General features: G+C 51.0%; 1 protein-coding gene across 1 annotated transcript in view; it reads left to right on the top strand.

Moving 5' to 3' along the window:
- Positions 1-3,725: 3,725 nt before the first annotated feature.
- SCP2 (sterol carrier protein 2) overlaps positions 3,726-13,353 on the top strand; it is a 56,323-nt gene continuing 46,695 nt past the window's right edge. The window contains exon 1 of the mRNA XM_073357672.1: positions 3,726-3,914. Coding sequence (XP_073213773.1) covers positions 3,864-3,914 — 51 coding nt within the window. The 5' untranslated portion in view covers positions 3,726-3,863. The remainder of the gene's footprint in view (positions 3,915-13,353) is intronic.

Genomic DNA, 13,353 nt, shown 5'->3' with positions numbered 1-13,353 from the left:
TACAATTTATCTGACAAAAATGCTATAAAGAAAATAGTAATTTTGTGTTACAAGAATCTGATCCCAAAATATTATATTTACTGTGAAAGACAATGATAATAAAATGATATATTCATGGGAGAATGGGGCCTGTTCTCCAGCCATGGGACACAAATAAATTCCCATTTTTAAAAAATGTAGTTTCTGTGATGGGAAAATGAGGGGGACATGTCCAGTTCAGTGGGGCAGGGACATGTATGAGCAGAAGAAAGGTTCTGCGGACTATAACACAAGAACTGGGGCTTTGTTTCCTTGTTCTACCACAGACTTTCCAAATGGCATTGGGCAAGTTGTTTAACGGTATTTAGGCACCTAACTCCCAAAGGATCTGAGCCTTAATCTCTTTGTGCTAATCCCCCATCTGCAAAATGGTAACAATAAAACTTCACAGAGGTGTTGTGCAGATTCATTAGTGTTTGTGAGGTACTCAGATGCTACAATGATGGAAACTACATAACTCCATAGATGTATAGAGCACAGGACTAGAAGCCAGGAACTGCCTTTCTGTCAGAGGATATGAGTTACTCCTCATAATTTATAGGGGGACAATACTGCCCTGAGTTCTAATCCTGCATCTGACTTCTTTTGTGGGTTTGAATAATTCACTTACCCTCTCTGCCTCAGTTTACTTATAAAGTAGGGATATTCATATTTACCTACCAACACAGGTTTTTGAGGATTAATTAACAAATATCTGTACAGTGCTAAGTATGATATTAATTATTATTGAGGAATGTACCAATTGTACAACCCAATAAGACAACTTTACAGAGCTGTACAATTACTATCTGAAAATTTAATAATTTGGTAATCTGGCTATCCATTTTTTTCTAGGGACATTTCTGCCAAACTTGCTATTTGAATTTGACTATAGTTGCAGAGTGCAAAACGCTCTTTAAATTTCCTTGTTCACGTTTAGAGCTATTTTGCAGACCTCATTTGGAAAACAAACCATACTAGATAATTAAAGTTAACTAATAAAAAAAAGTCTCAAACCAAAAAGCCCAGCAAAATATGGAAAAAGTAACAGCTGCAAAAATGTATACAAACACATGTACATTTTTCCTACTCAACTGCACCATACCTGTCTTCCTTATAAAAGGAAGGATTACTATACTGAGGAGATACTCAGCATGAAGTTCAACTAAAGATTATTACATATGACTAGGCAATGTACGTACATCTGCATGTAAAATCAAAAGACAACAGTTCTATGAGAGCTTTTGACCTTATATGTTAACTACTTAGCAAGCACTGCATTATTTTTTGTAGAACAGAGTGGCGCACCCTTTATCCTTTAATTCTAAAACTCAGATTATGCCTTGTAAAAGTCCCAAATTAATTTCTCAGATGTGAAAAAAAAATTGTCAAGAATACTGTATTAGGCTTCAATGCTGCAATGAGACCTGCATAAGCAGACCCGTGCAGTCACATGGAAGTCAGTATGGTTCTGCATGGGTGCCAGGGTCTACCCACACAAAACAGTTTGCAGCTTCAGGGCTTTTGCAGCATGAATGTGTATATTTATATATTGGTTAGGTTCTTGTTTGGTTAACCTTTTTGCTTAGTTCCAGTTATTAGCACAGCCCTGGGAATAGTGTTGGTTAGTTAAGTGCTGGTTTCATCAGACCAGCATAGGGGGAATTTTATACATTATTTTCAGGTATGTCACACCAATAATAGTGACTTAAAAAAACCTGAAGGATAGAGTGCTGCCATCTAACAATATTTTATACAGTATTTATGATCTAATTATAATCAAATTATATCTATATCTATCTATCACATTTGTAATGCTCCCATCACTATAGGAACTATAGTGGTATATATGATACCTCCCCAGGCCACTCCTTAGTGTACAGTCCCCACAAGAAGTACTCAGTAAACAAGGTGAGAAGATCTCTTTAAAGAATCATAGAAGCTAGAGATGAAAAAGACCTATGGGAGTTATTAAGGAATTGAAGAAAAACTGACAGGTGTGAGACAGGTGAGTTCTCACTCTCCATTTGTCAGATTGATTTTATATATATTTCTCACACATGTACCTGTTTTTAGGGAGTGTTATCTAGTGATTAGTGCAGGAGACTGCAAATCAGGACACTTAGGTTCTAATCCTGACTTTTGTTAACAGTTTATGGAGGTTTTTTTATTCCCATTTATGATGCTTTGCAAATTGCTCCAGGGCTTGGAATGAAAAGGGAACACTCTTTGAAAAATTAAGCTGTTAGTTTAATAAGTATAGCAAAAAGACAAACCGAAAGTTAAAATATTTACCCCCGAGTTCTGAATAACTCCGTTGTTGCATATTCACCATATAACTTAACTGAGCACCTGATCTAGTTTGAATTAAATATCCTGTTTTTAGAGGCCATACCAGATGATTTAATGAAATTGATTGTTGCGAGTACACTGTCCACTCTCTAAGCAGGGGGAATTTGAGAATTGAAAAGGTATGCATGCTGGAGCACCTCTGCAGCACTATTAAGTGCACCTCCTCTCTGTTGACTTGCTCAGCGCCTCCTCCTATCTGCCACAATATTCCTCTTTTGATCACCCTATACCCACCTTGACCTCCTTTCAGTTGCCAAATACTCCCCCACTGGTAATTTTCATCTCACTCATTAGACTCCTACCCTAAATGGCTCTCCCAATGGCTCTGTCCGCTACCCTCCTCTCTCTCCAGTCTAGATCCTGCAACTGATTCTGAATGGGTCACCCAGCACCCAGGAGGAGCCAGTGAACTCAACACAGGTCTGTCCACGAGGACTTGGTTGCAATATGCAGGCTAGGGGGACTAGACAGCAAATGTGGAGAATCGGGACAGGGGGTGGGGGATAATAGGAGCTCGAAAACCGGGACTGTCCCTGTAAAATCGGGACATCTGGTCACCCTAATGCAGGCCCATAGGTGCAAAGGTCACAGGACTTTAACACCTTGTCGTCTGGAACAGGCTGCTTGATTAATGTCGGCGGGTGTTAAAGAAGGAAAAGAACTTTCCGTGCCAGTGAAGTGAAAGCTCCTCTCCCGAAATAACCCCCGGCCGATTCCCCTCCCCCGGCCCCCTCAGGTTACACAAAACTCCCTCTCGCGCCCCGGGCGGGGCGCCCTTCCCCAGCCAACGACGCTGGCGCGGAGAGCCGCAGGGCGCCGGGCTCCCTCCTCACTGCAACGGCGGCGCTGAGCCACGGTCACCGGCCAGCCACCTCCTTAGGCGGCGGTTAAACATGAACAGCGGGCTCTGGGCGGCACAGACCGGACACACGCGGGCGGCGACCCCCCCCCCCCGCGAGTTCACAGCCCAAGGCCCCGATCCTGCCCCTTTGGGGGAGGCGGCACGCGCCGCGGCCGGCGGTGAACGCTCCTCAGAGGGCACGCGGCCGCCGCGGGTGCGAGCCAGGGGCCGGCCCCGGGAAAGGGGCGAGGCGGCCGCACACCAGCAGCCATACGTTGCCCGCCGCCGCCTATCCCCAGCTAGCATGGCTGCCACTCCCACTGCCCTTTCTCGCCCGCCTCCCGCCCGCTCCCCTAACGTAAAGCCGAGGAAAGGGACAAGGGGCGGCCAGGAAAGCAAGGGTTCGTTGCAAGCGCGCTGCCCCTTTAAGAGAAGGGGCGGAGGGAAGCGGCCCGAGAACGGCGCGACGGAACCTAGCCCCCGCCGCGCTCCCCCGCCCCCTCGACCTTTGGCTCCTCTAGCCTGGCCGTCAGAGGCGTGGCCGCGGGCCTGGGCGACCCTCCTCTCCGCCCCGGCCGCCCGCGCCCGCGCGCGCCCGCCTCCTTTTCGCCCAGGCGGCGGCTCGAGCGCGCGCTCCTCTCACAGCTGCAGGATGGCGCTGTTCGGCCGGAGAGTGTTTGTGGTGGGAGTCGGGATGACCAAGGTACTCGGGGCGCCGGGCGGCCCCAGGCACCCTGCGCCTCGCGCATGCGTCTCTGCCCCCTTCTCTGAGGGGCTCGGGGGAGGTGTGTCTGCCCCAGCGCTCGGCCGGGTCTGGGGCTGGACGGCGGGGGTTGTGGGGTGAGTGGCGCCGCTGTCACCCTCCGCCCCCAACGCCTTTCCCTTAAGGACGCAGCCCCCTCCCCCGCTTCACAGCGTTTCCCTAGGTCCCTAGTTATGTAGCTGCCCCTGCCTTAAGGTTTTAACTACTGCCCATCACCGTAGTATCTGGGCTGGGGTTACCAGACAGCGTGTGAAAAATCGAGACACTTTGTGCGGGGGGGGGGGGAGTGTGTGTGTGTGGTTGCATATATAAGACAAAGCTCCCAACGTCTGGACGGTCCGGTAACCCGGGCACAGGGTGTTTCCCTGCCCCCATCCCTGAATGCTCTGAGGGGACGAGACTTGGCGCCAGCTCCCTGTGCAGCAAAGGGCTTAGACTCTTCTCATGCTTGAACTCTCACGCCTGTCTCCCAGAATGGTTTTAGGCATAACTCTTCTGCCCCCTGCCTCCAAACTGTTCTGGTTAATAGGTGTTCTCCCCCCACCAACGTTGGAGCGGAGCCTATTCATCTCATTCTGAGTTAGGGGAACATGTAGGAGAGGAATGTATTTTTCTGGATTTGACAAATCAGAAGACTTTCTTTGGTGAGTGCATAACTGAAATGGCTCCAGTTGCCCTTGTTAGAGATCTAGTCACAAGTGACTAGTCCTCAGGAATAGACCACCCAATGCATTTTTGGACAAAGTGCACCTCCTGTCTGGGGTCTGTACAGCCCTGCTGGAGATGCTGAAGTGGGGCTGCCTGGTGGCCCCGCATTCTGCTCCTTTCGCTGGTGCAGTTCCCGGAAGTAAGTAGAGATCCCCGCACCTTGTTCGTCCTAAGGGGATCCACCGTGGCAAAGTGTCCCTCAACAAGGCAGACAAGATCGTCTGGCAGCTGGTGAAGAAGTGGCTGTTCCTTCCCTAGAGAGCCAGCAACAAACTGGTCTACATCGCTCACAGTGGCGCAGTGTCCCCCGCATGGGCAACTGTGTGACGTCGTGGTGATCACCTATGCCTTCCGCCTGTTGACGTATCTCGATGCCACGGTAAGGAACATTGCGGCGAACGCCCTGCGTGGAGTGATGTAACAAAGAAGCGGATTGGCAGAGCCCCCTCCAAACAAGACATCACCACCTTTCTGAGCGGCTCCCTGGATGGCGAATTCGGACAGGACAGGGGTGACATCACTTCACTGTGGTTCCGCGCTCACAGTGACACGCGTCACCTGGGGAAGCATGTCGGCTGCCGCTGGGAGTCCTGGTGCCACAGATCAGGTCCGATGTCAACACCATTGTCACCCCGAGCTCCAGGGGCATGCTGGAGAAGACCCTGAAGGCCGCCGTCCACTCGCTGTACGTGGAAACCCTGAAGTGTAAACCGGACCTGAGTTGACCAGTAAGTGGGTAAAGCCTTCCAGTTGACCAGCAAGTGGGACACCAGCAACCACTTCCTTGCTGAGGGCGGCTTCACCCGTTTCGCCGACTGGCGGTTCATCCACTGTGCCCGTCTCAACTGCGTCCCGCTCAATGGAGCCATCCGCCATGTGAACCGAGACAAGCGTTGCAGGAAGTGCGGCTACTCCATTGAGACCCTGCCCCACATCCTGTGCAGCTGCAAGCCCTACTCCTGAGCCTTTTACCCCCAATTGGGGCTATTGCAGACTATGTATTCCTTATGCCATCCGATCTTAAACCAAACTTCGCACCCCTTGATAATCTGTACGTTATTCCCTAATAACCAGAAATTTCTACACTTAAAGTCTGTATGGTTCACGTTTTTTAAACACCATCTTAATAAAATATATAATCTTTTCCAATTAAGCTACTGCTTGTGGCAGTGTAGAGATGTAGAACTCCATAGTGCACCAGTGATATATTTTCTGTATCTACTCTAATTGAATGTAAAACCCCTGGGGCTATTGGAAAAAGAATAATTGCAGACCTCCAGAGGTTTGGACTTTTGTCTACACTTAATCCTCTACAGTGGCACTGCTGTAACGCTTCAGTGTAGGCACTGCCCATGAGTGGAGGTAATTTGCCAAGGGTGATGGGGAGGGGCTGGGAAAGGCAATAGCGGGGCTAGGGGCAATGGGGAGGGGTGGGGGAGACAGTGGCAGGATGATGGGTGGGGGGCCAGGGGAGGCGGTGATAGGGAGGGGTGGGGGGCCGGATGAGGCAGTGGCGGTACCAGGATTTTCCTAAGGCCGACTCTGGCAGGGTCGGCCTTAAGGGTGAGTGCCATGGGCAACCTCCCAGGGTGCCATGGTCAGGGGGCTCTGTGGTCAAGAGGTGTTGCTGGAGGGTGCCTTGGCAGTCATCAGGAAGTTGACCATGGCTGTGGTGGCGAGGGGGAGCATGCCATTGTGCCTCCCTCCACTATCAGGTTAGGTCGGCCTATGTCTCACCCCGACAGACGTAGCTATGCTGATGTATGTTCCCATTGTATATCACCACTGGATTCCATGTGTTTTAAGCCTCCCAAGTCTGACTGGAGTCCAGGCACTGTGCGTGCCTTGGGGCCCCTGGGTACACTCCTGAGGGTGAAAATCTGGCACCTCCTCCTGAGAGCTTAGACCACACAGCTCCTTGCCCAGTCCCTGGAACCAGTGCCCTTTATCCTCCTGCTGTAGCATTTGGTGACGCCTGGGAGGGTCACATGCCCCTCCCCAGATGCCTGCGGGAGCACATTCAGCAGGGAACTGCAGTGGCGAAAGGAGCAGAATGTTGGGCCTCTGGGTGGTTCCACACCAGCAGCTCCTCCGCCGCGGCTGTACCACCCCCAGCCCTTCCATGCAGCTGCGTCTCCTGTCTGGGGTCTGTACAGCCCCGCCTGAGGACGGGACTGGAGGCTGTGCTGGGGGCGGTACAGCCGCGCTGGAGATGCTGGTGTGGGGCTGCCCGGCGGCCACACATTCTGCTCCTTTCGCTGCTGCAGCTCCCAGCAGCAGGAGGACAGAGCCTATCCCCTAGTGTGATGGGGACAGGGAGAGTGTGGGCCCCCCAGGCTGGGGGCAGAGTGGAGTCATGGGGGGGTAATGTTCCCCCTCTTTAGCTGGTGCCCCCCTTTGTGCCCCCCTTCCCATGAGTTATCCAGCCCTTTGCCTCAGTTTTCCTCTTTTTTTTTCCTAAATAAACCAAACTAGTATTTTACAAGTTCAATAGCAACATCCCTCCTTAGGGTCTGGTTTATTAACTTAGGGTATGTCTACACTATGGAATAAGGTCAAATTTATAGAAGTCGGTTTTTTAGAAATCGGTTTTATATATTCGAGTGTGTGTGTCCCCACAGAAAATGCTCTAAGTGCATTAACTCGGCGGAGGGCTTCCACAGTACCGAGGCTAGAGTCGACTTCCGGAGCGTTGCACTGTGTGTAGCTATCCGACAGTTCCCGCAGTCTCCGCTGCCCATTGGAATTCTGGGTTGAGATCCCAATGCCTGATGGGGCTAAAACATTGTCGCGGGTGGTTCTGGGTACATATCGTCAGGCCCCCGTTCCCTCCCTCCCTCCGTGAAAGCAAGGGCAGACAATCATTTCGCGCCTTTTTTCCTGAGTTACCTGTGCAGATGCCATACCACTGCAAGAATGGAGCCCGCTCAGGTAACCATCACCCTATGTCTCCTGGGTGCTGGCAGACGCAGTACGGCATTGCTACACAGTAGCAGCAACCCATCGCCTTGTGGCAGCAGACGGTACAGTACGACTGGTAGCCATCATCGTCATCTCCGAGGTGCTCCTGGCCACGTCAGCTGGGAGCGCCTGGGCAGACATGGGCGCAGGGACTAAATTTGGAGTGACTTGACCAGGTCATTCTCTTTAGTCCTGCAGTCAATCCTATTGAACCGTCTTATGGTGAGCGGGCAGGCGATATGGACTGCTAGCAGTCGTACTGTACCATCTTCTGCCGAGCAGCCATGAGATGTGGATGGCATGCAGTCCTTCTGCACCGTCTGCTGCCAGCCAAAGATGTAAAAGATAGATGGAGTGGATCAAAACAAGAAATAGACCAGATTTGTTTTGTACTCATTTGCTTCCCTCCCTCCCCTGTCTAGGGGACTCATTCTTCTAGATCACACTGCAGTCACTCACAGAGAAGGTGCAGCAAGGTAAATCTAGCCATGTATCAATCAGAGGCCAGGCTAACCTTGTTCCAATAAGGACAATAACTTAGGTGCACCATTGCTTACTGGAACCCTCCGTGAAGTCCTGCCTGAAATACTCCTTGATGTAAAGCCACCCCCTTTGTTGATTTTAGCTCCCTGAAGCCAACCCTGTAAGCGCCCCTCCCGGCGTCAGAGCAACGGCAAACAATCGGGCATCTGAGAGTGCTGTCCAGAGCAGTCAAAATGGAGCACTCTGATGAGGCTAAAACATTGTCGCGGGTGGTTCTGGGTACATATCGTCAGGCCCCCGTTCCCTCCCTCCGTGAAAGCAAGGGCAGACAATCATTTCGCGCCTTTTTTCCTGAGTTACCTGTGCAGACGCCATACCACTGCAAGCATGGAGCCCGCTCAGGTAACCGTCACCCTATGTCTCCTGGGTGCTGGCAGACGCGGTACGGCTTTGCTGCACAGTAGCAGCAACCCATTGCCTTCTGGCAGCAGACGGTGCAATACGACTGGTAGTCGTCCTCGTCGTGTCCGAGGTGCTCCTGGCCACGTCGGCTGGGAGCGCCTCGCAGGGACTAAATTTGGAGTGACTTGACCAGGTCATTCTCTTTAGTCCTGCAGTCAGTCCTATTGAACCGTCTTATGGTGAGCGGGCAGGCGATACGGACTGCTAGCAGTCGTACTGTACCATCTTCTGCCAGGCAGGCAAGAGATGAGGATTGCTAGCAGTCATATTGTACCATCTTCTGCCAGGCAGGCAAGAGATGAGGATGGCTAGCAGTCGTACTGTACCATCTTCTGCCGAGCAGCCATGAGATGTGGATGGCATGCAGTTCTTCTGCACCGTCTGCTGCCAGCCAAAGATGTAAAAGATAGATGGAGTGGGTCAAAACAAGAAATAGACCAGATTTGTTTTGTACTCATTTGCCTCCTCCCCTGTTTAGGGGACTCATTCCTCTAGGTCACACTGCAGTCACTCACAGAGAAGGTGCAGCGAGTTAAATCTAGCCATGTATCAATCAGAGGCCAGGCTAACCTCCTTGTTCCAATAAGAACGATAACTTAGGTGCACCATTTCTTATTGGAACCCTCCGTGAAGTCCTGCCTGAAATACTCCTTGATGTACAGGCACCCCCTTTGTTGATTTTTAGCTCCCTGAAGCCAACCCTGTAAGCCGTGTCGTCAGTCGCCCCTCCCTCCGTCAGAGCAACGGCAGACAATCGTTCCGCGCCTTTTTTCTGTGCGGACGCCATACCAAGGCAAGCATGGAGGCCGCTCAGCTCACTTTGGCAATTAGAAGCACATTAAACACCACACGCATTATCCAGCAGTATATGCAGCACCAGAACCTGGCAAAGCGATACCGGGCGAGGAGGCAACGTCAGCGCGGTCACGTGAGTGATCAGGACATGGACACAGATTTCTCTGAAAGCATGGGCCCTGCCAATGCATGCATCATGGTGCTAATGGGGCAGGTTCATGCTGTGGAACGCCGATTCTGGGCTCGGGAAACAAGCACAGACTGGTGGGACCGCATAGTGTTGCAGGTCTGGGACGATTCCCAGTGGCTGCGAAACTTTTGCATGCGTAAGGGCACTTTCATGGAACTTTGTGATTTGCTTTCCCCTGCCCTGAGGCGCATGAATACCAAGATGAGAGCAGCCCTCACAGTTGAGAAGCGAGTGGCGATAGCCCTGTGGAAGCTTGCAACGCCAGACAGCTACCGGTCAGTTGGGAATCAATTTGGAGTGAGCAAATCTACTGTGGGGGCTGCTGTGATGCAAGTAGCCCACGCAATCAAAGATCTGCTGATATCAAGGGTAGTGACCCTGGGAAATGTGCAGGTCATAGTGGATGGCTTTGCTGCAATGGGATTCCCTAACTGTGGTGGGGCTATAGACGGAACCCATATCCCTATCTTGGCACCGGAACACCAAGCCGCCGAGTACATAAACCGCAAGGGGTACTTTTCGATAGTGCTGCAAGCTCTGGTGGATCACAAGGGACGTTTCACCAACATCAACGTGGGATGGCCGGGAAAGGTGCATGATGCTCGCATCTTCAGGAACTCTGGTCTGTTTCAAAAGCTGCAGGAAGGGACTTTCTTCCCAGACCAGAAAATAACTGTTGGGGATGTTGAAATGCCTATATGTATCCTTGGGGACCCAGCCTACCCCTTAATGCCATGGCTCATGAAGCCGTACACAGGCAGCCTGGACAGTAGTCAGGAGCTGTTCAACTACAGGCTGAGCAAGTGCAGAATGGTGGTAGAATGTGCATTTGGACGTTTAAAGGCGCGCTGGCGCAGTTTACTGACTCGCTTAGACCTCAGCGAAACCAATATTCCCACTGTTATTACTGCTTGCTGTGTGCTCCACAATATCTGTGAGAGTAAGGGGGAGACGTTTATGGCGGGGTGGGAGGTTGAGGCAAATCGCCTGGCTGCTGGTTATGCGCAGCCAGACACCAGGGTGGTTAGAAGAGCACAGGAGGGCGCGGTACGCATCAGAGAAGCTTTGAAAACCAGTTTCATGACTGGCCAGGCTACAGTGTGAAAGTTCTGTTCGTTTCTCCTTGATGAAACCCCCCGCCCCTTGGTTCACTCTACTTCCCTGTAAGCTAACCACCCGCCCCTCCTCCCTTCAATTACCGCTTGCAGAGGCAATAAAGTCATTGTTGCTTCACATTCATGCATTCTTTATTCATTCATCACACAAATAGGGGGATGACTACCAAGGTAGCCCAGGAGGGGTGGTGGAGGAGGGAAGGAAAATGCCACACAGCACTTTAAGCACAGCACTTTAAAAGTTTACAACTTTAAAATTTATTGAATGACAGCCTTCTTTTTTTTGGGCAATCCTCTGTGGTGGAGTGGCTGGTTGGCCGGAGGCCCCCCCACCGCGTTCTTGGGCGTCTGGGTGTGGAGGCTATGGAACTTGGGGAGGAGGGCGGTTGGTTACAGAGGGGCTGCAGTGGCAGTCTGTGCTCCAGCTGCCTTTGCTGCAGCTCAACCATACACTGGAGCATACTGGTTTGGTCCTGCAGCAGCCTCAGCATTGAATCCTGCCTCCTCTCATCACGCTGCCGCCACATTTGAGCTTCAGCCCTCTCTTCAGCCCGCCACTTACTCTCTTCAGCCCGTCACCTCTCCTCCTGGTCATTTTGTGCTTTCCTGCACTCTGACATTATTTGCCTCCACGCATTCGTCTGTGCTCTGTCAGTGTGGGAGGACAGCATGAGCTCGGAGAACATTTCATCGCGAGTGCATTTTTTTTCTTTCTAAGCTTCACTAGCCTCTGGGAAGGAGAAGATCCTGTGATCATTGAAACACATGCAGCTGGTGGAGAAAAAAAAAGGGACAGCGGTATTTAAAAAGACACATTTTATAAAACAGTGGCTACACTCTTTCAGGGTAAACCTTGCTGTTAACATTACATACATAACACATGTGCTTTCGTTACAAGGTCGCATTTTGCCTCCTCCCACCGCGTGACTACCCCCTCAACCTTCCCCCCTCCCTGTGGCTAACAGCGGGGAACATTTCTGTTTAGCCACAGGCAAACAGCCCAGCAGGAATGGGCTCCTCTGAGTGTCCCCTGAAGAAAAGCACTCTATTTCAACCAGGTGACCATGAATTATATCTCACTCTCCTGAGGATAACACAGAGAGATAAAGAACGGATGTTGTTTGAATGCCAGCAAACATACACTGCAATGCTTTGTTCTACAATGATTCCCGAGTACGTGTTACTGGCCTGGAGTGGTAAAGTGTCCTACCATGAAGGACGCAATAAGGCTGCCCTCCCCAGAAACCTTTTGCAAAGGCTTTAGGACTACATCTAGGAGAACCGCAAATGCCAGGGCAAAGTAACCCTTTCACATGCTTGCTTTTAAACCATGTATAGTATTTTAAAAGGTACACTCACCAGAGGTCCCTTCTCCGCCTGCTGGGTCCAGGAGGCAGCCTTGGGTGGGTTTGGGGGGTACTGGCTCCAGGTCTAGGGTGAGAAACAGTTCTTGGGTGTCGGGAAAACCGGTTTCTCCGCTTGCTTGCTGTGAGCTATCTACAACCTCATCATCATCATCATCATCTTCTTCGTCCCCAAAACCTGCTTCCATATTGCCTCCATCTCCATTGAAGGAGTCAAACAACACGGCTGGGGTAGTGGTGGCTGAACCCCCTAAAATGGCATGCAGCTCATCATAGAAGCGGCATGTTTGGGGCTCTGACCCAGAGCGGCTGTTCGCCTCTCTGGTTTTCTGGTAGGCTTGCCTCAGCTCCTTCAGTTTCACGCGGCACTGCTTCGGGTCCCTGTTATGGCCTCTGTCCTTCATGCCCTGGGAGATTTTTGCAAAGGTTTTGGCATTTCGAAAACTGGAACGGAGTTCTGATAGCACGGATTCCTCTCCCCAAACAGCGATCAGATCCCGTACCTCCCGTTCGGTCCATGCTGGAGCTCTTTTGCGATTCTGGGACTCCATCATGGTCACCTGTGCTGATGAGCTCTGCATGGTCACCTGCAGCTTGCCACGCTGGCCAAACAGGAAATGAGATTCAAAAGTTCGCGGTTCTTTTCCTGTCTACCTGGCCAGTGCATCTGAGTTGAGAGTGCTGTCCAAAGCGGTCATAATGGAGCACTCTGGGATAGCTCCCGGAGGCCAATACCATCGAATTGTGTCCACAGTACCCCAAATTCGAGCCGGCAACGTCGATTTAAGCGCTAATCCACTTGTCAGGGGTGGAGTAAGGAAATCGATTTTAAGAGCCCTTTAAGTCGAAATAAAGGGCTTCATTGTGTGGACGGGTGCAGGTTTACATCGATTTAACGCTGCTAAATTCGACCTAAAGTCCTAGTGTAGACCAGGGCTTAAAGTTCAAAAAGAAACACAAAAGTCTTCCCTTCATCTTTAAGCTGGGCAGAGCTCCTAAACTCCCCTGGTATCTCAGGGTCTTCTCTGCTTTAGCAGACTACTGCATCCCTTCCAAGGTGTAGGGTGACTGACCATACATCCTGTTTTGGCTGGGACAGTCCCTTTTTTAAGCCCTGTCCCAGACAACCTGACTTTTTTGGCAAAACTGGGCATTTGTGCCATTTGCTCTTACCAGTTGCAAGTTGCTCTGAAAGACTCGCAGCCTTAATTATGACACTGGCAGACGAGGTGCCAGCTCATGCCAAGACCTCAGGCCTCACTGAACACTTACAAATACATAGCTAGAAACCAGTCTTGCTT

Source organism: Lepidochelys kempii, chromosome 8 (genome assembly GCF_965140265.1).
Source record: "Lepidochelys kempii isolate rLepKem1 chromosome 8, rLepKem1.hap2, whole genome shotgun sequence".
Lineage (NCBI taxonomy): Eukaryota > Metazoa > Chordata > Testudines > Cheloniidae > Lepidochelys > Lepidochelys kempii.
This window is presented reverse-complemented; position numbering and strand designations above follow the sequence as displayed.